A 23,200-nucleotide genomic window follows, 5' to 3' on the forward strand; every position below is an offset into this window, starting at 1 on the left:
CTAGGACGGCGATATCATGACCCGCCCTCCTCTGCCTCTGATTGGCTAAAACTCGTTGCTTTCTTTGGTTGGATTGGTTGGGTTTAAGCATGAAGAATAAGATTGGTAAAGTTAAGAGAAAGAACATCAGTCTCAGCCAATTAGAGATAGAGTAGGGCGGGTCATGACTTCGCCATACTAGGAAAACAAAATATTGCGTCCCGTGACAAATTTCATTGGAACTTTTTACGGCCAGGAAACACTGATGTTTCCTCCTTCTCGGACCTGACAGACGACTATAGGTAGTCAGAAACTATACCTTCAGCTTGAGGGGCTTTTGGGGATTTTTTGTCACGACTAAACACGAGATAAATGTTGGGTTAAGTGACAGTTTAAGTGGCGTAAGCGAGCGAAATATCCCCGGCTGGAACTAAGAAAACAGATGAACACCGCATGAAAACACTGTAAGGTACGTGATGTTCATGTCACTAAAACGTTAACTTGTTTTCGTTTTGCTAACGTAGCATTGCCTAGCTGTTGAATAATATCTACTTAACATAGGCACTAGTATCATTTAGGGTAACATAACGTTGTATGTAAGTAATAGTTGAGTTACTGCTATTGCATAACAAGAACTTTTTTCGACAAAAAAAAAAGACTAACAGAGGCTTAACCGATGCTAAATAGCATAAACAGCTACTTTGCTGTTTAGCATACATGATAGGCTGAGAAATGTACAATTATGAGCTTTTACAGTGCTGTTTATAGTTTGTATTACACACGGGAGCCTGTAAGAGCATGTAAAACCTTTCATTTCGTGTGTGTGTCTGTGTATTTGTGTATATTCAGCTCCTCCCTTCTCTGGCTCCTTTTTTTCTCCTCCTCTCCTCGGCTGGAGAAGGTCTGCTTTTTTTCCTGTAATACACGTGATCTGTGCTGAGATTTTTAAAAAGTTGTACCTGTCTTAGTACACATGCAGCCTCAGGTGAGAAGTATTTAAAAGCTTGCCAAATTGCTCAGCCAAATTCAGAGAGGAGTAGGCGAGGCATTTTTAGTGCTCTGTTTCTGTGGAAATGTCATATAATTGTACTTTGCACTGTTTAAATTATGCGTCAGACATCAGAGGCTATCAAAATGAGTCCCCACCTTGCATGTTGATATGCTGTGTGGTGTTGCCAGTGGCATGCAACCTTTCTTAGTTGGATGATGTGCTTGTGAATATTTTTCCTCCTGTGATGGGTATTAACAAATTTACAGTGACAAGAAGGATGCTTTGCATGATAATCCTCCTCATTATCCTTTCTACCGACTATATTTCAACTCTGTTATCTGGAAATCTCCTTACTTTATGTTTGCTATGAGTTGATGAGGTTCACAGCTGGTTCCCTGATGTAACAGGTGGCTTTGAAGAACATGTTTTGTATAACAAGACAAGGTTTCAAGTTATTAAAGATGGTTAGATAGATTTGATTTACACATAATGTGAGAGCACTACATCTGTGATAACTGTGTTGTGGGGGTTTAAAAACACCATCCGAACATTAGTTCAAATCTCGCATGTAGACCTGATGTGCATGTCTTTCTACATGTCATTTAGTCTGCACGCTTGCTGATTCAGACCTGTTTGTAAAAGGAAGTGGGAGCCACAGTTTGCAGACCATGAGCTGTCTGGACGGTCAGGTTAAGTCAGGAATTTGTCCAGATGCTGAGGTCGATTGCACGTACAGGGGTTGACTGAGTTCAAGCCCCTCACACTTCTCCAGCTGCACTTCCTCAATCAGAATGAGGTCGCCTCTGTTGCATTTTAATGAGACGATATATCTAAACTGGAATAAAGTTTATGTTCTTCAGATGTATCCCACGCTTACAGATATCATTTACATTTGTCCAAACTTTACAGGTGTATTGTCAAACTGTAAACATTTTGAATAAATCCTAAACAGATTTTAAAAAGTGAATTTGTATAAGTACCTGGTCATAATAAAGCTTATAATTGACATTTTTTCTGAAATAGTCTTCTGGTTCATACACTGAATATGATCACAACAGGTCTTTGTGTAGTTTTTCTTCTCTAAACATTTCAGTTTGTGTGGCTCCATGTTGCTGTTTATCAGTGAATGCATGGCTGATTGAGCTTTCACATCGCATTTACCATTTCTAGGGTGACTTCTGCTTTGTTTTCTTGTGAAGTGACACACACACAAACAGACACACACACACACACACACACACGCACAGAAAAGAAAATATGGTCAACATCCTCATAGGATATCCACAGGCGAGGATGTGTGTTTGAGCTAAGCAGGAAGAATTCTATTTTTGATCCCCCTGTAGTAGCCCCGGCATATTTGTGCCTGTCAGCACAAGTTAATTCATGTTGTGGCGTGAATGCGGGGCATGCTGCGCTTCGACTGCGGCGAGGGGATGTGCTTATTTAACATGAATCTTGTTCCTTTTCACACTCGTCGTGCCCTCCGAGCCTTTGTTTTCAATCCTTACTATAAACTTGACAAGGTCTGTTAGTGGGTGTGGTGAGCTGCAGCAGCATACCATATGAACGCAGTAGCAGTGTCAGCTGAAAATCGAAGTTTTACCAGACAGTTATAGGTTATTCCCCCCGTGAACAAAAATCTCTCTGGAATGTTAAAAAGCGGGGCCTACCCAGCTACCCAGAGTCAGTTAACCATGAAAACAGGCACAGATGTGAGGCAGCTCAGGGAGGTTGCCTGCAATTTTTGTTTTACCAGCCACGAGTTGCACAAAACACAAAAGAATGTGTGACTGTTTCCCACCAGAGTGGCTGGTAGGTGAGGCAAACTGGGTTGTTGTGGCTCAAATGTATCATCTACATGTATTTGGTGTTGATTTCTCACAATGATAGTGTCTTTAAGATCCGGTTTCAACTAGAGCTCATATTATAAGTGAAAGAAAATTCATTTGCAACTGTTTAGATTAAATCGTTTCTGTATCTTCATGCTTTCTCTGCTTCTAGCTTCTCAAACGTGAAGATCGTTCTTTAAAAATCTGTTTTATATCATTATAAACTGAATATCTTTGGGTTTTAGATGGTTGATCAGACAAAACAAAACAATTTAAGATGTCACTTTGGGGTCGGAGAAATTGTGATGAGCACTTTTTGACAATTTTTGACACTAGAATCAGAAAAGAGAAATGAAAATAATAAAAATCAAAAACCAAAGTCTAAATAGTTCAAGCATAGGAATAAAAACAAATTGTGAAAGAGGAAAATGATTCATGCTTCTCTTTGTGGTTTGTCTAAATAATAGTGAGATATGGTGAAATTAAAAGAAAGTTTTATGCAGGAACAAAAGAGAAAGAAGGGTTAGTGATGAGGAGGGCATGAAGGTCCCTCTGACTGCACACATGCATTTTAAAGAGGGCCCGTTCTTTTGCTGTCCCCCCCCCCCCCCCAACGTGAGCAGAATGAGATATCCTGTCAGGATGCGTTCAGGATCAATACGCAGACGGAGAAAGTTAACCAAAAGCAGGTTTTTCTGTGTGTGGTGAGCAAACAAGGGTGAGAGGAGCAACGATTGTGGATAGAAAGACAAAAACTACTGAACAAACGAGGCTGACCTCACCAACATCAGACAATGGACAAAGTCAGATCAGCAAACAAAGAGCTTTGTTGCAAAAAGAAACAGACGTGACATAACTCACAGTGAAGGAAAAGAGATATCCCCCGCTGTGTGTGACCTAGTCTGATTACACAGATTTTAGTGTTGACCCTGCACAAAATAGTTTAATATCAAGCCCTCAGTTTAATCATCAATGAATACAGGAGATGGAGTTCCCCAGATCTTGAACTTGTGTTACTACAGTTGTCAGGGGAAGGAGTCTATTACACCACAGCAGTGAGATTTATTTCCCTCTATAAAATTGTGGGGGAATTACAACTCTGGGGGTCTTATTCTAAACCCATTGTGTAACTCAAGCTTCAAAGACCCATGGAAGGTTATTTAAAAATACCTTTCCACTGACTGAAACAAGCCAGAATGTCACAGTCCCAGCGGGTGTGTCAGAGCGTGGGCTTGTGTGCGTTGACATATTAGAGAGGGTGTGTGCCGACGGACGAGGCTGCGCAGATAGAGACTCTTGATTCTCATGTGAGTGGTAAAGATTACATCATTAGTAGTAAAACAAAAAGTCGATCTAGAGAGTAATTGACTATTATGTGCTGTAGTGAGTTTTTTTTTTTTCATAATCAACAGTCAGACGAGAGGGAGGATGGGATGTTCGCGCTCAGAGGAAGGAGTGAGTTAACTGGCTTCTGAGGGGGAGGGAGCCCACCTGCTGTCATGTTGCAGCTCACTGACCCTCCTGTTGTTGCTTGTGCACTCTTGCTACACAAGAATAAACACAAGAGCTACAGAAACCATGGTCAAGGTTGCAACAGAAATGCCTTTAACAGCAAAAAAACCTCACTAATTGTTGACATTTTTGCCCAAATTTGTTAGTAAGCATTGACAAACAGGTGTAAAAACACATCTGCAAGAGTATTTAGACCAGCATGCAACATTAAATTATGTTGAAAGTGATACTAATAAAACAGTAACAACAAATTATAAATAACTTGTACTGCTGTTAAGGACATTTAAAGTAAAGGGGTTTCAGTTGAAGGTAGCGACAAATAACTGTTAAAAAATATATTTTTGACGGGGGAAATAAGTATATATTTTTGAAATATACATATAGCAACAGCACCAGGACTAGTGACATCAGTCCTTGTAGTTCAGACAGACCAAAGAAAAAGGCAGCATTGTTTAATTAAAAATCAAGAGGCAATGTTACTACACCAGGAAATACCTTTCAAAAGATTACCGAACAATCAAATTAATCAATAAAAAAAACATTGATGTAGCTGTAGTTGGGAGCAAACATGTATCTTGTTAGGTGTAAACAACATAGTCACTGTGGACAGAAATGTTTTGAGAGCATGACACCAGTTTCACTTCCTGGATAACAGAGCGGTCTGTTCTCTTTTCTCCTCTGTAGCAGTGGCCCAGACTGAGGATGGGCCTGTTGTATACTTGAAGTCTCATCCCTGGAGGATCCATTACTTTATAACCTTGCGCCTTTGAACGCCGACGGCCCCCCAAGATGGACGAGCAATCCAGTCACCCCAGTGTTAGCATACCCTGCCACAACGAGCAGAGGGACAAGAAAAAGCGATACACAGTACGTGCAAAAATTCTGCTTGTTGTTGAATTAGCATTTATGAGTAGCAATAATTCTTCAAACTGTTTGGTTGTCAAAAATTGAACGCTTAAAAATGTTATGTTGCTGTGAAATTAGCTCAAACATATGTTAATGCAACACATGTTCTTCCTGCCTCTTTGTAGGTTTACAAAGTGATAGTCAATGTTGGACAGCAGGAATGGTTTGTCTTCAGGCGATACGCAGAGTTCGATAAACTTTACAACACAGTGAGTGATGTCATTTTGATTTTACAACATATTAACATATTTCTGTTCTGTTCATGAGTCTTTGATGACGTCTTTTTTTAATTTGCTTTCATATCTTTTATTGCAGTTAAGGAAACAGTTTCCATCAATGAACTTGAAAATTCCTGCCAAAAGGATATTTGGGGATAATTTTGACCCCGGTAAGTGTTCCCACGTGGCTCATGTTAGGTCATGTGATGTAAATATGTTTAAAATATTCTTCACAGCATAATCCAACACATATATTCAGATAAAAGCCCAGTTCCAGATGTTGAATACTGTCAATCCTAATATCCTGGTGGAACGCTGGAACTTTTGATTTACAACAATGTTTTTCTTGATACATGTTTTTTTTATTTGATGAAATCAAAACCGTATGCATCCATCCGGTAGAGTTCATCAGGCAAAGAAGAGCAGGGCTGCATGAGTTCATCAAGCGACTTGTGTCTCATCCTCAGCTTTGCAACCAGTAAGTGTCGGGCTTCTCACTGTCATTACATTACATTACATCACTGCCTGTATTAAGACGGATGGTTTCAGTTATCTGAATCCACCGTTCTAATAAGATACAATTTGATTCGCCATGGTTTACACTTGACATAAATGAGATTAAAAAGATGGAGAGTTCTGCTTTGTCATGTGTTACTGCTGTTGAACTTCTCTTATGTAACTGCTTGGTCCCTCTTTAACTTTACAGTCCAGATGTGAGGGCTTTTCTACTGATGGACAAAATGCAAAACTTTTCAGATGCATCTGAGGATGAAGATGATAAAGTAAGTAACCGATCAACTTATTCCAGTTTTGATTCATTTACTGTTTTTTGTTGTTTTATATGTTGCTAACCCCAAAATAAGACTATGTCTTGTCAGTTGTTGTGTGGGATTGTCAAGAGATAGTACATGTTAGCCACTGATTGTCTATGTATACTGAAAATAAAAAAAAGATTGTAAACAAACTCCCTTAGGTTGTTCTTGGAGCACAGATAAAGGAGTGAATTCTCGGATCCAAGAACTGTCCTTGGCAGTGACTCAGTGTTGAGTGTGTGTCTCTGTTTTAGCCTTTGGTTACATCTTAGCAGCTACTCTAGATAATATTTCTTCTTCTGTTTAACAGAGTAACTCTACCTCGAGAAACATTAACCTGGGACCCTCTGGAAATCCACAGTATGTTTCATACACTTTTAAGAAAATCTAATGTTATAGCGCCAAGTGGGCTGCCTTTCTCTTTGCCTTTAATAGCCATTTCACACTTTGGAGTTGTGTAATGACATACAGTACATTTTTACATTAGTGAAATGAATGTCATAATTTCTGTTTCAGTGCCAAGCCCACAGACTTTGACTTTCTAAAAGTCATAGGAAAAGGGAGTTTTGGGAAGGTATGTGAACAATGCAATACTGGAAGATACATTTGGTTTCTGTTTATCTCAGAGTGATAATTTACAGGAGAACAAACCAAATTTATGGATGTATTTAGATAAAATATTGTCGTTAATGCAGTAGTATCATCACATGGAAAGCAGTTTCATTCATAAATCAACTTTTTATGTGCTACTTTTGAAATGTTTGTGTGTTGTTTTTCTTTTGGGGTAGCACTGAGTTTTAGTTCTGCTCTGTCGGTCTTTCCATATAAGAAGTGAGAATCAGATTGGGAGTTATACTGGTTTACACTGTTGATGCAATGTTCCACATGCTGTTTCTTCCTTGTGATGCAGGTCTTCCTTGCCAAACGGAAACATGACGCTAAGTATTACGCAGTCAAGGTCCTACAGAAAAAGGTCATTCTCAACAGAAAAGAGGTAACTTTACAGTCGGATGTGATCCATATGTCAGCCATGTTTATTTAATCTATTGTTCTCCTACTAAATTACTCCTCCTTCAAATTAGCAAAAACACATCATGGCAGAACGCAACGTGCTGCTGAAGAATGTGAAACACCCTTTTCTGGTCGGGCTTCATTACTCCTTTCAGACCACAGACAAGTTATACTTCGTCTTGGACTTCATCAATGGAGGAGAAGTGAGTTGTTTCAGCTTTGTGAATAATGCGCTCACACAGATATGAGTCACAAAGTCAAGAAAAGCTGAGGATGGTAGTAATTCAGGAAATTAGTTTTTAACGACTTTAATGGCATTCCTCAGAGCTGTACTGTCACTAGTCAACACACTTCCACGTGTGAAATTCTTATCAGAGATCACAGTGTTACCAAGAATAAGGAACAGCTTGGAGTGTGACTTCCTCTGTGGACCTCCTTCAAATGTGATCAGCCTTTTTAAAGCCGCCATGTGTGACTGACTGTGTGAGAGTGACTAAGTACAATCTGTGCCCAAGTTAATCCGCCTCTTGCCCTTCTGAACATGATGACTACAAAAACCTGTTGGATATAAATGAAATCAGATCAGTATTTTCATTTTCCAGTCAATGTACTCCAGTATTAAGATAAAAAAGCATTTTCAGACAAAGGCGTATTGTATTTAATTAAAGATATTAAGGTATTGTGAAAATATTAACAGCTGTGTAAAGCTTTCCTATCATCATGGCTCATTAGGTTTTTTTTAATTCAGCGATATCTTTGTGATATAATGGCTATAATGGCTTTGAAGTGATACAGTATGCTCCTATAATGTCTCTGCCGAGTAATATTAATACATCCCAATAATCCAGTGGAACCTTTTCATTTCAGCTTTTCTTCCATCTTCAAAAAGAGCGGACCTTTCCAGAGCCCAGGGCAAAATTCTATATTGCTGAAATGGCAAGTGCACTGGGATATCTGCACTCGCTCAACATTGTTTACAGGTATGTTGAGGGAGGCCTTTAAGTTGTCAATATGATTCAACCAAAGTTCTTGTCAGATGGTCGAACAGCGTTTGAACCCCTTACCCCAACACCTGTCTGATATCGGAATTCAGGGGCCGCGTCCGACAAATTCAGTAACTTTCTGAAACCATTAACCTGAAAAGCATGCCCTCTTGACACAGTGATTGGTCAGACTCTCCCTTTACCCTTTTCACACAATTTCTCATCATTTTTTTAATGTATAAATGCAACACTACAAACACATTTGAGGAAAGATTGTCAGAAAGTGCACAATGTTATTCCCATTTGAACAATCATCATGTCTTGCCCTTCTCTATGATGGCAGGCTGTTTGCCTTTGAATAGGGGTGTTTGGAACAGCTATAAAAACACTTTCCTTCAGACGTGGTCGGGCGCCCCGCCATAGTTTGTTTGGAGCTTACTGACACCTTTAATTGAACACATGCTGTAAAGTAAAATATGTCTTGTCAGTTAACCAGATAGCTATAATCTAGAAAATTTAACCGGTTGCTATAAACTTATACATCTAAACTTGAAGATGAATTTACTTTAACATATTTTATGATATGATATTTATGATAATAATTGATTTCTAAACTATCTTCATGTTCATTTCTTACAGAGACTTGAAGCCAGAAAATATCCTTCTTGACCATGAAGTAAGCATTCCTGTTTTTCAATCAAACTCACTGCTGTCCAGTTAACATCAGCTTAACAACATTTACAGTAAATACTCTATACCTGGATGGGACTGGAACCAATTTTCACTATGTTTAATATTACGTGTACAGAACTACAAAATGTCATCCTTTTCCAGCCATATTTCTACCACCAGTGTCATTTCCAGTCTCGGCTGTACAGAATGCATGTGATTGGATTAGGTCTTACTAATGATTTTCCTGCCTAGCCTTATAGAGAAAGTGAGGGTGCGATGAATGGGACTGACTGAGCTACACTGCAGCCAACATTCCTGGGCAACAATAGAATCCTCAGTCCGGGGGATAATGAGCTGCTTGTGTGGCACATGTTGTCTAAAAACGTCCCTGTGTCCTTTCTTTAAAGGGGCATATCGTTTTGACGGACTTTGGATTGTGCAAGGAAGGCATTTCACAGACAGATACCACCACTACGTTCTGTGGAACACCTGAGGTACGGCAGCATTGAGTTGGAAACTTACTGCTAATTGTGTGCCAGGGTTGAACAATGAAGCCTCACCCTCAGTGTCAAAAAGTAATAATTATTAACAGACTTTTGGTAATTTTGTTTAGTTAATGATTTTGAAAGAATGACTGTACCCTTTTTGGGGCCATAATGCTGTATATCTACTGTAGGTTTATGAGTCACATTTTCCAGAGGCTTTTTTTGAACAAAAATAGTAGTTGATATACATTTAGTTGGTCTATTTTAATGTTGTTTGCTTCTTCTTACTAGTACTTAGCTCCAGAGGTCCTGAGGAAGCAGCCATATGATAACACAGTAGACTGGTGGTGTCTGGGTTCAGTGCTGTATGAAATGCTCTTCGGCCTGGTGAGTTTTTACTTTGAGCCCCATAACCCTCATATAGAAATGTGTTTTAGTGTCAAATATTAAAGCACCTCATTGTACTGTCACACCCACTACGTCTTTTTTCATTTCCTAGCCACCATTCTACAGCAGGGACACACATGAGATGTATGACAACATCCTCCATAAGCCGCTGGCGATGCGTCCTGGTGCGTCCAGCACAGCCTGGTCTCTCCTCCAAGGCCTGCTGGAGAAAGATGGCACACACAGACTCGGGTCCAGGAATGACTTTGTGAGTGGACTTATATCATAAATATACTATACAGCGGACTTTCCAATTTGTGGGCTCCCTCTAGTGGACATGGTGTACTCACCATCACACTGTTGCAGATATCTTATATAAACTTTAAAAATGATAATAAACTTTATATATAAAGCACCTTTCATACTCAAAATGCAGTTTAAAGTACTTTCTACGAATCCAAAGTTATATTTTTGTTGATATTTATACTTCGTTTTTATTTTCAGAGTGAGATCAAAGCACACAACTTCTTCTCCTCCATCAACTGGGATGACCTTGAACAGAAGAAGATCCCGCCCCCATTTTTGCCTCATGTGGTATATAAATATTTTGTCTTGCCCATTAATCAGAACTTTAGAGGTGTTTTATAGTGACTTGCTTTTTGACGTCTGCACTCAACACTTGCATACACCATTTTAACAAAGAAAGCATCTGTGGATGCTGGCTCTTTGTCACTCTCTCATAGCTTTAGGGCACTTGAATAAAATGGAGTTGTTATTAATGTTATTAGTAACACCTGTGCTTTTTCTACTCTGACGAGTCAAAATGTATGCTGTGAAAGAGGTCCATTAGTGGCCTCTTAAAGGGGGGATTTATTGCAGGGCTATTGTATTTTTTGCACAGGTGTTTCTAATTAACAGTGGAGGTTGTCTAATTAAGTACCCTCTTTGAACCCACCTCATAAAATGCATTTTTATTGGCTTAACTTCATGTAATGTTTTGGAGTTTTCTATTTTTAGTCTTGCGTTTGTTGATTTTTGGCTAGCACCTTTTGTTTTACATGTACTTGTAGTTTAATTGTTGCATATTGTTGCACCCAGATAAGTGCTATAACTTCCATGATTGTATTTTATGTCATCAAATTAAGTTCCTTTTACTGAAAAACATGCATTGTGTCTAGTATTTGCTAACACATAAAGAATGGTAATAAGACACATGTTAATGTTTCCTTTTCCACCATGTTTTTTACAGAGCTCTTTCTCTGATATCTCAAACTTCGATCCTGAGTTTACGGATGAGATGGTCCCCAACTCCATCTGTTGGTCTCAAGAACATTCCATAGTCAACGCCAGTGTAATGGAGGCCGATGATGCCTTTTTGGGCTTCTCTTACGCCCCGCCATCTGATGACTCTTTCCTATGAAACATTCCCAACGAGGTCTTGAATTGCCTTAACCTTCATAACTTCTTTTGACTAAAGGGAATAAATTTATACCATGGATGAACTTGTTCTACAAAGCCAAAGCAAGCAGCTGACAAGAAACAGCACTTAAAACTGATTGTTTGCCAGAAAAGTCTTTATTTTTTACCAATTTGTATTTATATAAATATATATACATAACAGATGATATTTTAAGAATTATGGACAGCCATTCTCTATTAATGTAATTCCTGGTGGTTTCTAAAGTGAGCCATTATAAAGCCTTAATTTTCTCCCTTAAATGAAATCAAGAAGCAGTTTTCTGAAAAACTTGAACAGTCCACTGGACTTAATATAACACCATTTGACTGTCAGATGGAGGCGCGTTTGTCCATGTAATTACTGTAAAAAAAAAACCTTATGTATCATATTAATGGTAACTAAGCTGGAAATAGGGATTACTTGAGATACCGCTGAATAAAGCTGGTTTATAGGTCACATTTGTAAAAAAAAAAAAGCAAAAAAACAAAAATTTCAGTTACTTTTCAGTTTGTCTTTGCAGATACTGAGTGAATTGTTTTTTTTATTGGATTATTTGTTAATTTTTTTTTTTTGCTGTTCTCTGCCTTAACACATTTATTCTTAATGTCAAATAATAGAAATCCACAATGCTTTGCTTTGCCTGGCAGTTAATTAGGCCTATACTCCTGCACAATAATAATAAAAAAAGAAATATAGTCTGTGAGTTTCTGTGTGTTTTGTAGTGAGTGGAAAGTTTCTCTGCTCACTGAAAATCATGAGTTTAACAGGTGTACCTAATGAACTTGATTTATGACATCACAGCTGGTTGGGAGCCAATCATGGTCCAGTATGCCACTGACGCAAGTGTGTCATGGTGTGATGTAAAAACACATCTTGTGTTCAACGAAATGAAATAGAAAAATATTTGCAAATTTATAGATTCTGAACTGTTCAAAGAGGGAGGAGTAGATGTCATTTTAGGGATTTTTTATACAGTATACCGTAAAACATGTCTGGAGGGGATCTTTAAGTAAAAGTAGCAATACTACAGTGCAAAAATACTGTTATAAGTAAAAGTTCTGCATTATCAGCAAAATATATAAAGTATCACAAATGAAAGTGCTCATAGAGATACAATGCCCTCTGTCAGTGTTACAGTTTTATACACTGTAATGTTTAATTATTATTGTTGATGCATTAATGTGTACGCTGGCCAAATTGGAGGAAACTATAATTATACATACTCATTTTATAAGTAACTGGTAGTCATCAGATACATGTAGTGGAGTAAAAGAACAATATTTTCCTCTGAAATATGCTGGAGTAGTATAAAATAACACAACTGGAAAAACTCAAATTTTTTGGTACTCAAAATTGTACTCAACTACTCAAGCACAGTACTTGTGTAAGATGTATTTACATGTACATCTTTTTAAAAGCATTTTTCAGACTTTAATGCTTTATTGAACAATACATTTACATATAACAAGGCAAGGTGTTAAAAACCTGTGCATGTATCTGAGTAAGAGAAAACAAAAAAGAAATCAAAAAATCATAAAATAAATAAACAATACAATAAAACTATTTAAAATGAGAACATAAATTTTAAAAAGATATATATCGTAAATAATACAACATAAATAAAACAATAAATAATGTTTTTTTAAAAAAGATCAATTAACTGTCCGTCACTGGTTATATGTAAATACGTCACTCACTTGCTCAGAGTGGTCACTATGGCAACGCGGTCAACTAGCGCCAAATCAGTTCGTATGTTAGCTAAAGATTGTATTGGTTTGTGCTTACTAGATGTGTTGTGTTGATGTCTTGCTATTAAATGAAAATGGCTGACATCTTGTCGTTAAGAGAATCAGTTCTGGTTTATTTAGACAGAAGTGGTGGCCTTCAGAAACTTGCCGAAGACTGCATAGCATTTAACGGTAGGCCTACTGTTAGTTAAATATAAAACTAGCTAACCGAATTTGAGCTGTGTAACGTTAAACTTCAGAGTCACGTTCAATATACCTTAAGCTCAGTTAACTATTAAATGTGCCCCTTCATTTCCAGACCCACAACAAATTGAGGCAGTGTACAGGTTTTGTATCAGCGTGAATCCCTCTGATGTGATAGAGGTGGATCCTGTATTGGGTGACTATGTATTACATGATCCCCTAAGAGCAACATCTTTGTTTCAGTCTGTAAGTGAAGTGACTGTAACATTAGCATTAAGTCTACTGTAACATGACCTTCATTTGCCCAATTCCTCTTTCAGGTTTGCTTCCTGGCTATAAAGACTCTTTCACTTGTTGAAAAAATACACACAGAGAGTCAGGTATGAATACACTGTCTGGCTGTTTTCTCCTTTTGAACACTGACAACAATATATTTACCATAAACCTATTTGAAAAAGGTAACTGAATGATCAAATCAATCCAGTAACAGGGTATTTATCTGGTTGTTTCTTTTGAGGTGAATATAATTTTGAAGTTGGCACACCTGCCTCCATTCCCTGAGTACACCTTGGACCTTTGTAGTTTTCCACGTGGACATGGTCCCATGAGACCTGTGGTCATGGAGGGCCTAGTCACTGCCATTACAAGGGTCACAAAATATACTCAGGGGGCCAGGTTCCTCTGCACTAATGATGACTGCCCTTGTTCAACAGGTACTACACATACTACTATGTTTCTAATAAGGTGTACGAGTACTAACTGTAAACACAAACCACAGTGAAGTAGGTTCGTTCAGAAACCATTGTATGTTTCTCACAATTACCATACAAGTAGCTAATCTTCATGGACTGCAAAAATGTTTCACATCTCCCTAATGCTGGCTCTAGGATTCCACCACATCCGGGTCCATGCACCTGGAGCCACAGAGTCAGCTACTGTGAGAAACGACTTCAGCTGCATGATCTGCAGCTCCCAGCTGAGAGAGGATGTGAAGTTCAGAGTGTTGGGAGGTGAGAATGATGCCTTATGAATGTCAGACGCGTAGGACGTTATGTAAATTGCTTAATGGTTACAAAAGGTTTACCGAAAATGTGCATTTTGCATTGTTATGCTCCGTATGTGTACATATGTGTCTTTGTGGAAACAGATAAACAGCTGGTGGAGCTGATCCATGTCAAAGCACTTAATGTTCTCAGTGCCCATCAGCAAAGTGCACTCAGATACCAGTCTGTCACCTTGTTTCTCAGAGGTAGGTCTACACCATAAATTGCTCAAACACAGGACCAATCTATAATTGTTTCCCTGATTACATATTTGATAATTGCAACCATTAGAAGCAACATAAATGCTAGAGTGAACAAAGCTAATAGCCAGTTGAAAGAGGCAAGGACTACTAGCAGCATGTATTACAGCACATAATCAAAAACAATAACAGCATTACTTCTCATCTACTTTCTCAAACAGGACTTGAATCTATTTGTGTTTCTTGGCATCTTTGAGTATTTATTCTAGCTGCAGAACAAAAGAGTGACTCCTTTCTTATGTAACTTGTAAGCTATACAGCACAAAATAAGTAGATGTCCCTCTGGTGGAGTATAAATAGGTATCCCTTTCATGTTTAAAAGAGTCCCTGGGATATTTTTAGACATTAACACTTTCCAACTGTTATGCATGCTTCACTCTGTATTTAAGTGAGTACATGACTGCTAGAAAATGCAGAGGAATGGCATGGGAATATGGAGACTGATGGCGACTGTCCTTTAACCAGGGAGCTGGTTCAAGCCAGTGAGCTGAGGTGTGCTTGACCAGAGCTGACCAGCTTTAGGACTCTGTTGTGTAGGCGATCCTGCCCCATGAAGAGCTTGGCATTTTTAGTGTTTGCATAGCGTAGAGCAAGTCAGCACTTTGATTTTTGTCAAGTTAAATGGCTCATTTTTCATTTGCAAATCAACATCTTAAAGGTAAAGGTAAAAATGCTGTAAATCTTTAAATAAATATCCTCAACATTTAAAAGGGTATTATTTGTTTGTAAAATCTTATTCTCATACATTATGTTCACTCCCAGTCCTGAATAATGTGGTTGTAATAGCTTATATTTACACTCAGTCAGATGTGTTGAGGTTTGTCATTAATATTCTCCCCCTTTCTAAATGAGACTCACTTTGGAACACAAACTTTGTGGGGGAGAGTTCAAATAAATAAAATTTTGTGTAGCCAGCCGCGCACTGTGCCTCATGGTGGGATATTAAGTGTTTCTGTCCCCTCTCATAACATTGTTCTGCCAGTACCCCTGAGATCTTAGCAAATCTCAGCACCAGGATTAACATATTCTGTTGACCCAGTCCTGTGGAGGAATTCAATACACCGGGTTCCTGTTACTAAACATATATGTTAATAAGTGCAAGGAACACTCATTAGCTGGCTGTGTGATTTGCTCACAGAGAAATCTTTGTTCTGAAGGCCTCACTGTGTTTCTCTTGGCAGTGGTTTGTAGGTGGCATGCGTGTTTCTTCAATAATCACCAGGCAGCGGAGAACAACCCCTTTGAGTGTTATTGCTTTGTTTCCCTTATTTCACACAGATGAGCTGTGTAACTCGATGAGAATTGGTCGTCTCTACAGGGTGTTAGGCATTCCTGCGCATGTGCACCAGTGGCCAAATATTACCTGGAGTGTTGAGGCAAATAGCATCCAACCGTGGGAGCCAGAGTGTAAGGCAATAATTTGTCTTCTAACACTGCTTCAAACTGCTCCCAACCACAGGCATACTGTGTACACTCTCAAAGATCAGAACATTTATTTTTTTCATATGCAGCATTGTGCATCATAATTGTGCTGAAACACCTAATATATTCCAAAACTCTACCTACAGATCCACATAAAATCAATGCCAACTTCCAGGAGCTGTTGAAGGCCACATCCAGTTCTCCATGGAGGTTCTCTGCCATTGTAGCTCACTGCTTCGGGTTGGACATAACTCCTCCAGGCCTCTACAGCACTTTAAATCTGTGCTTGTTGCTCAGCTTGGTGCAAACCAGAGCGGACGCAAAAGACACTTTTCACAGCTTGGATCTCCTCATTGTCACCACTGACATGCTCATATTAGACAGGTAGAGTGATCTGAATCACCCAGCTTCACATGGACACACTGGGTACCAGGGGGATTTTATCTTCATTACTCTGAATTGATCAACTTTTTAAAAAATGTATTTGTGTGCCAGACTATTATCGTACAGCTTGAGCTTGGCGTGTCGTGGGGTCAGGCATCAGGCCTCGGGGGAGATGTTTGCATCTTTGTCCCGGGACGAGCATGGAGCAGGCACTGCTAACATCCATGCTGGCTCTGCCCTGCTAGCTACCGGTGGCATTTGCATGTTGGGAGATCTCAGTTGTTACAAAAAGGACAAGCTGGATGCCATTCAGTCAGGTAGAGCACCAGAGAGAATAATACATAAGTTATGGCATTGTGTAGTATGCTGTCAGCTATGTGAATGATTATATTAGACACAATGTTGATGTACTTTCCTCCCCTGAATTTTTGTCAGTTCTGGAAAACCGCACAGCGTCTGTGTTCATCCCAGGGAAGAAGTACGGTGAGGATGCTGATCAGCAGCTTTCCTTCCCAGTCCAGTGCAGCTTCTGGGCCCTCACAGACTCCACAGATAGCTCACGACGGTCTGGGAGGGCAGACTGTGCTGTATTGGGAACAGCAGTGAGTTCAATCACAACATGGTGTTAAATTACTGTTGTAAAGCTCACTTAAAATGTGGTCTGGATGTGCACTAGAAGGTCTGAATTGAGATTTTTTTGAAAATGAATTACGTTAGAAGAACTTAAGCCAGTGTGGTACATTGACTACAAGAAATGTAATTTCATGTAACTCAAGATGTTGTTTGCAGATAAATCTGGCAAAACAGGAAATTGAGACAATTTGGTGTTCTTGAAGGAAGTGCCCTGCCCAAGCAAATGTACAGTGGGACCCTTGAGAATAATCAATGCTTTGTTTTTAGCTTTTGGAAGGTGGACAATGAACTGTATAAGCAGTAACCAGCACTTTAGATCTCAGGTTAAAAATAAAATGGTCTCACTCATTTTAGAAAGGTGGCAAAAACAGCACAGTAGACAGTTTTCTGATGCTCAGACTCTTCTTCATGAGCAGGAAATGGGTCCCGTACCATTTCAGTTGGCAGATGCCTTTGGCCTGGTCATTCAGTGTCGGGATAATGTGGGAGAGCAGGCCCTGCTTGCCCAGACTGTCCACACCCTCCAGCAGGCAGTACAGCCTGGAAAACCCCACTACCCATCCTGTGTGGAGCTTTCTACCCAAGACTACCGTGAGGTTAGCAAACATTCTGATTTTAACTGGATTGCATCAGTTTGTTTTTTTTTATAAAACACTGCTTTGATTTTAATATTAACACGTTAACCTTATATTGCACTTGCTGTTCTAAATTCTGTCTTCCAGCTGGTAGCCCACGCACAAAGCTTGCAAGTGGAGCTTAGTCCTGGAGCAGAGAAGATAATCCATGGCTACTACATGGCCAACCGTAGAGTCCGATCACAGAGTCAGGGTGTCAAGATGTCTGTGACTTCTGTCAAACTACTGTAAGCAAAGCAATACTGCAAAAGCTGGATGAATCAGAACAGTTGTAATGTTATTTCCTATGTCATGACCCTAGACTGTGTATATCAAGATGAGGATGTCTGTGTCCTGTTATGTCATTATCATCCACTAGGTGGAGAACGTTCATCTATGTTGAGCCATATCCTTGGATGACAATTTTTCACCTACTTATGACAAATGTTTACAAATCTTTTTCAGTGTGGTGACATATTTAATGTTGAACTAAAACTATGAAAATAAATCTGTTTTCACTGAGAGTGTAGGACAAAAGTCACATTCTGCTCACTCTCAATTTTACAGATTACTTGTTTTTCAGCAAATTAAAAAAAAAATTACTACTACTCTGGCAGTCTTCCACTTATAAATGATCCTTTTCATGTTTATTTTTGTCACAGGATTTCTTTGGCTGAGGCCCACTGCAAGTTGTGCCTCAGAACACGAGTACTGGAGGAGGACGCTGTGATCGCTGTGCTCCTTTGTGAAAACTCAGTCACGCTGAAGCACGGTACAATTTTCTTTTTTTTTTTTTAAATCAACCCCCCTTCATTTATACCACAAATACAAATACACTACTTCCATTCATAGAATTAAATCATATCCTAGTACAAATGTACTTGTATGCTATTACACTTAATCTACATGCAATCCAATATATTGCTATTGTCTTACATTATGTTCTCTTTATGAGCAGATCGATATAAAACACCTGAGTCAATACTGTACATACACAGTATTACAGTCAAATATTTCTTTATTGTATGTTTGATCCTTGCCCTGGGTATTAGTTATTTAGGAGCACTATAACACTACAAGGGTTCTATGTAGGCCAACAGCAGCTCCCTTTTTCAAGGGTTGCCTGCCTCTTCCTACAGGGGCATCTGCTCTCGTTATTCCACCTGACGCAGTGTTTCCTTGTGACCTGGGAGATGTGGATGGTTTGCACAGGAGAGACATGACCCTGGATGATCTCCACCAGAATATCCTACGCTTCATCTACGCCTACGCACCAGGAGCAGACACATACATCACAGAGGAGTAGGGACCTCTACACGATTTAAAAAAAAAAAAAAAAAAAAAAAATACAGGTAAGAAGCAGGATCCTGCTGCCCATATACCCCCCTTTGATTATGATCTTATGCCTAATGTTTGTGTCCCTTCATAGTTCTAGACTCACTGAATCAATAGACAGGCAAAAACCCTTGAATTTATTGCAAAGTGATACTAGGGATGTTGCCAGTATTATCTGACCAATATCTTGTTAATTTCTTGGGGGGGAAATAATCTAAAATATATATATATAAACAGACAAAGATATGCAGGGTAACAGATTTGTTCAAAAAAATGAAGTTGAGGTATTTTCATAGCAAACAAGTTTTATTAATGATGAATGAGACTTTGATCACGCAGATGTGGCAAAGCCTCCAAATCTTGGTCTAACACCTCGATGAACACTGTAAAATAAAACACACATTGGGATCACTCACACACTTGTACAGACTGTAACAAGACAACATGCAGCTTAAGTCAGTGTTTGTATTCCATTTGTAGTAATATAGGTTAACAGCTACAACATGAACTCCTCAATATAACAGTATAGACGTCATCCAAGTTGACTGGGGTAGGGGCAATACTTACTGGTCAAACAAGGCTTTCCTGAATTCCCGAGCCATGCAGACCAGTGAACTGGCTACTGGTCCAATCCCTGCCAATAAATAAACAGAAATATAATAAGTTTGCATGAAAATTCAGTGATTTGAGATTTTACAAGTCTGACTTTTAGTTCAGTTAGTCACAATCTCAGCAGCCCATTTTGGTCTGATGGGTAAACGGCGAAAATGTGAGCTCATCATTACTATTTAAAATAGGAGATAAATCAGGCCAGATGTAATGCAAAACAGTGAACGCATTAGTTTAGTAGTGGCTTTACTCACTAGAGATAAGAGAATGCAGACACTCATGTCTCTCCATTACTGCTGCTGGTGCTCCTTATCTGCAGAATGACATTTTTATTTGTCACTTTTATACACTGCAGCTCCAACTGTACTATAACATTGTGGCATGTCAAGATGACAACTGCTGTCTACATGTGAAACCATGTAGTAGTTGGGAAAGTTGCAGCAAGTAATTCAGTAGTCACAGTCTCACCACTCTATTGTCTGATGGGTAAACGGCGAAAAGGTGGACTCATCATTATTACTTATAAAGAAGATAAACCAGGCCACACAGAATTCAAAACAGTGAATACATTAGTTTAGTGCCGGCTTTACTTACCAGAGATGAGACGACGCTGACACTAATGCTTTTCTCCATCACTGCTGTTTATCTGTAGAACATGGGAAATTGATTTGTCACTTTTATCCACTGCAAATCCATCTGTATCATTACATGGCGGCATGGCAAGACGACAATTCAACATGAAACTTTTGTAATGGTAAATAGATGCATAGTCTAGTAGTTGGCAAAACTATAGTTGCAGCTAGTAATTCAGTAGTCACAGTCTCACCACTCTATTGTCTGATGGGTAAACGGCGAAAAGGTGAACTCATCACTATTCTAGCTGCAAGAGTTGCCAGTGCTAAAAGTTTAGAAAATTATCTAAGACTTTGCACAGCAGATATATTATTTCTGACCGCTCTGCCACACAGCAAGTTGATGAAATTTAAAGAAATAACCAGATTTGGGGAAATATTTCTTAACCAGGTTGGACTAGTTGGGCAATGACTTTACCAAAATCACTTTTGTCCAGTTTACATCAAGACAACTTTAACAATTATTTTGAGAAGCTCTGTATTATTTTTGGCAGTCTGACCACTCAGTATGTCTGGTGGGTACAGCAGCACAAAGAGAGAAAACACTGTAATAAGAAACCAACCTCCTCCAGCACAGGAGACAAAAGATTAAACGTGGTGCATCTCCAGTGACCACAGCAGGACATCTGGGGAAATGAAGGAAAAAAAAAACAAGAATAAATAAATCTTTTTAAAAAAAAAACCCATCAAAATGCCATTATCTATACCAAATACTCTCTTATCAAACTAGTACTGCTTGATGTTATGCTGGTAATTCAGTTAGTCACAGTTTCACCATCTTATTGTCTGATGGGTAAACGGCAAAAATGGTAACTCATCACTATTCCAGCAGCAGGACTCCCCTGTAGCCTAAAGAACAGCACAACCAAACTCCAGCACTCACCTTAACGTCCATACAAGGAAGACTGCCATGTGACGATCTGTAGTTTACAGTGGTGACCTGACATCTGCAGAAGAAAACAAAAAGACCACTGAGTGACTCGATTCAACATGTATAGTCCTTCCCAGGCTCATTTACTATTTGACTGATCATTAAATTATGTTTGATTACTGATATAAACCTTCTAAACTTACCTCATCAGGTGTACCAGTCATAGTTAGAATCAGCCATCTTCATCAGCACTTCTAAAAAAAAAAAAAAAGACAAAAGCCACATGATTAAATGGGTTAATACGTGTTCAGTCTTAATTCATAATCACCACTTCAGACAGCAATGATTTTTTACCCCCCACATGATCCGTGCAAGTCTGTCACAGCAACTTAATTACTCTCAAGTGTGAACTATTGATTTGTAGCTTGCATGAATAAGATGTACTGAAGGAATAGTCGATATGGAAGGGACACATGACTGATCACCTGAAGGTCAAAGGGTACAATGTAACACAGCTTGGGAGCACGACTAACATCGCAGGTCTGAGGACGGGTTCAACAGCAGGTCACGACCTCTGCCATGACCTTACGTCCTCAGAGGGGGCCGTGAAGCCTTTCCCCAGTGAAATAATGGGGGGGAGAGGGCAGCAGCTCTTCTGCTGACCCCTGGACAAAACCAGCTATGATCGGTGACGTAGAGGGCGTTTTTTTTTTTTTTTTTTTTTTTTTTTACTCTTTCAGCTGTCTGAAACGATGATTTATTGCATTACTTCAGGGATAAGACCTATCTACAGAGAGAAACAGAAAGGCTGACCTATCTATGCGTTACATTTCTACATTGAGTTCACGTTACACTTTTTTAAGGTTGTTCTGGTGCTTCATAATTTGCAGGACGTGTTTCAAACTTTAGCACAGACGTGAGAACTTAATAGACAGTAAGACCTGCATTGAAGTCAAACTCAAATTCATCTGCTTGCACGTTGCACCGCCTGCCTTCATAATTGAAGTGTAATTGACATAAGATGCTAAACTGTAAGCAATCAATGCTCATTATATTATACGATTACTCCTTGAATCATGATACACACAAATCAAGTGGCACGCTGCGCTCCTTTCTCCCACGTGGCCGAGATGCTAACGTTAGCTTTAAGCTAACTAGCCATGACTATGTTTAAAGCGCTAACTCTAGCCTACAAACAAGACGACAATATGCAAGTAAAATTATCTCACCATTGCCCACAAAGGTTGTGGAGATTAATCGTCAAGAAGTGTTCATTCTGTTGAGATGTGAAGAGGAGCAGGGAGGCTTGCATTGCTCCTGCTTGTCTCTCTCCAAGACCAAAGGAAGGATATCCGGTCAGACCTGCAGTCACTGTCTGCGCCACAGAGCTGCGCACTGCGGCTCATCCACTGCGCAGCAGGGCAATAATTTAGTTGTCAGCATCAACCTCACTGAATTGCGTTGACGCTCATATTTAAGTTACAGTGATGGTAGGTGAATACATTCACTTGCTTTTCACTACAGAAAAGCACCAGGTTTTTGACGAATTAGTGTGGAAATTCAAGGATATCTTTCTTTTCTTCAGCTCATTAAAACAGATACAGATTTTTAACCCATGACTTTTTTAAAAATAAAATAACCACCCTCGTTTCCATCAAACTGGCAATAATAAACATATACCTGTCCTCTTAAAAATGATGGCATTTGTTCACGTATGCCTCAACATACAGAACATACATCATATAATTACACCAGTTAGACTAACAAAGCTAAGTAAATTAAGACCTAATTATTGTCGAAAAGACATCATACAACTTTTGCTTCCACTCAAATGTTTCGTCTTTACAGTGCTTGATGTTAAGAGGTGAATTGCTTATTAATATTTACCCCTGTAATCTGTGAAAATAGAGGTAGGATTTCTTTACTTTCTTTTTTAAACATGTTGACACTATAAACACAGCTGAAACACCATTTTATATACACAATTTTATATTTTAACTATCTAATATTAGGCCTATGCATTAAACCTAATTATTAGGCTATTTCTATTAATATATAAATATATTTCTGTATTTCTGTAAAGCTACATAGCCCCACCGTATTTTGCAGTCAGGTGCAGTAATTTTGCTGAAATTAAATGTGGTGACCTGTTAAAATCAAATCCTGTATTTAGCCCATCGAGCGCCACAGCTGTATTTAATTGATTTGATCGAATGCTGCTA

At 39.0% G+C, this 23,200-nt stretch overlaps 2 protein-coding genes and 1 long non-coding RNA gene across 5 annotated transcripts; 2 read left to right on the forward strand and 1 right to left on the reverse strand.

The window, feature by feature from the left end:
• Nucleotides 1-198: 198 nt before the first annotated feature.
• sgk3 (serum/glucocorticoid regulated kinase family member 3) lies at nucleotides 199-11,939 on the forward strand. The gene is made up of 17 exons (XM_044340121.1): nucleotides 199-448; nucleotides 4,996-5,178; nucleotides 5,343-5,426; nucleotides 5,533-5,605; nucleotides 5,838-5,913; nucleotides 6,142-6,217; nucleotides 6,558-6,607; nucleotides 6,764-6,821; nucleotides 7,158-7,241; nucleotides 7,330-7,461; nucleotides 8,126-8,238; nucleotides 8,881-8,917; nucleotides 9,321-9,407; nucleotides 9,690-9,785; nucleotides 9,898-10,053; nucleotides 10,290-10,379; nucleotides 11,035-11,939. The coding sequence occupies exons 2-17, from the start codon at nucleotides 5,101-5,103 to the stop codon at nucleotides 11,203-11,205; spliced, it is 1,461 nt and encodes a 486-aa protein (XP_044196056.1). The 5' UTR covers nucleotides 199-448; nucleotides 4,996-5,100; the 3' UTR covers nucleotides 11,206-11,939.
• A 1,006-nt stretch (nucleotides 11,940-12,945) lies between these two features.
• On the forward strand, nucleotides 12,946-18,853 carry mcmdc2 (minichromosome maintenance domain containing 2). Of its 2 annotated transcripts, XM_044340058.1 has the most exons (14): nucleotides 12,946-13,163; nucleotides 13,291-13,421; nucleotides 13,496-13,555; nucleotides 13,693-13,888; nucleotides 14,063-14,185; nucleotides 14,323-14,424; nucleotides 15,757-15,885; nucleotides 16,047-16,284; nucleotides 16,396-16,601; nucleotides 16,720-16,886; nucleotides 17,334-17,513; nucleotides 17,640-17,779; nucleotides 18,194-18,303; nucleotides 18,671-18,853. In XM_044340058.1, the coding sequence occupies exons 1-14, from the start codon at nucleotides 13,061-13,063 to the stop codon at nucleotides 18,835-18,837; spliced, it is 2,052 nt and encodes a 683-aa protein (XP_044195993.1). In that variant the 5' UTR covers nucleotides 12,946-13,060; the 3' UTR covers nucleotides 18,838-18,853. The 2 variants fall into 2 exon arrangements, with proteins under 2 accessions (XP_044195993.1, XP_044195994.1); XM_044340059.1 differs by lacking the exon at nucleotides 12,946-13,163 and having other exon boundaries at nucleotides 13,290-13,371.
• Nucleotides 18,854-19,153: 300 nt separating this feature from the next.
• Nucleotides 19,154-23,093, reverse strand: LOC122972747. Of its 2 annotated transcripts, XR_006399839.1 has the most exons (9): nucleotides 23,076-23,093; nucleotides 22,208-22,387; nucleotides 21,182-21,232; nucleotides 20,991-21,054; nucleotides 20,671-20,733; nucleotides 20,070-20,121; nucleotides 19,730-19,788; nucleotides 19,434-19,500; nucleotides 19,154-19,249 (listed from the first exon to the last, which is right to left on the reverse strand). It is a non-coding gene; the product is annotated as an uncharacterized LOC122972747 (long non-coding RNA). The 2 variants fall into 2 exon arrangements; XR_006399838.1 differs by lacking the exon at nucleotides 23,076-23,093 and having other exon boundaries at nucleotides 22,208-22,398.
• Nucleotides 23,094-23,200: the final 107 nt, after the last annotated feature.

The sequence above is a fragment of the Thunnus albacares genome, chromosome 21, assembly GCF_914725855.1.
Source record: "Thunnus albacares chromosome 21, fThuAlb1.1, whole genome shotgun sequence".
Taxonomy (NCBI): Eukaryota; Metazoa; Chordata; class Actinopteri; order Scombriformes; family Scombridae; genus Thunnus; species Thunnus albacares.

What these genes read in the sequence shown, in the direction of transcription:
- sgk3 (XM_044340121.1), top strand. Translation starts at nt 5,101, where the DNA reads ATGGACGAGCAATCCAGTCACCCCAGTGTTAGCATACCCTGCCACAAC. An exon ending in TCATTCTCAACAGAAAAGAG is followed by an intron (nt 7,242 to 7,329) that starts GTAACTTTACAG and finishes CCTTCAAATTAG; the next exon opens with CAAAAACACATCATGGCAGA. An exon ending in TCGCTCAACATTGTTTACAG is followed by an intron (nt 8,239 to 8,880) that starts GTATGTTGAGGG and finishes CATTTCTTACAG; the next exon opens with AGACTTGAAGCCAGAAAATA.
- mcmdc2 (XM_044340058.1), top strand. Translation starts at nt 13,061, where the DNA reads ATGAAAATGGCTGACATCTTGTCGTTAAGAGAATCAGTTCTGGTTTAT. An exon ending in CAACATCTTTGTTTCAGTCT is followed by an intron (nt 13,422 to 13,495) that starts GTAAGTGAAGTG and finishes TTCCTCTTTCAG; the next exon opens with GTTTGCTTCCTGGCTATAAA. An exon ending in GTGACTTCTGTCAAACTACT is followed by an intron (nt 17,780 to 18,193) that starts GTAAGCAAAGCA and finishes TTTTTGTCACAG; the next exon opens with GATTTCTTTGGCTGAGGCCC.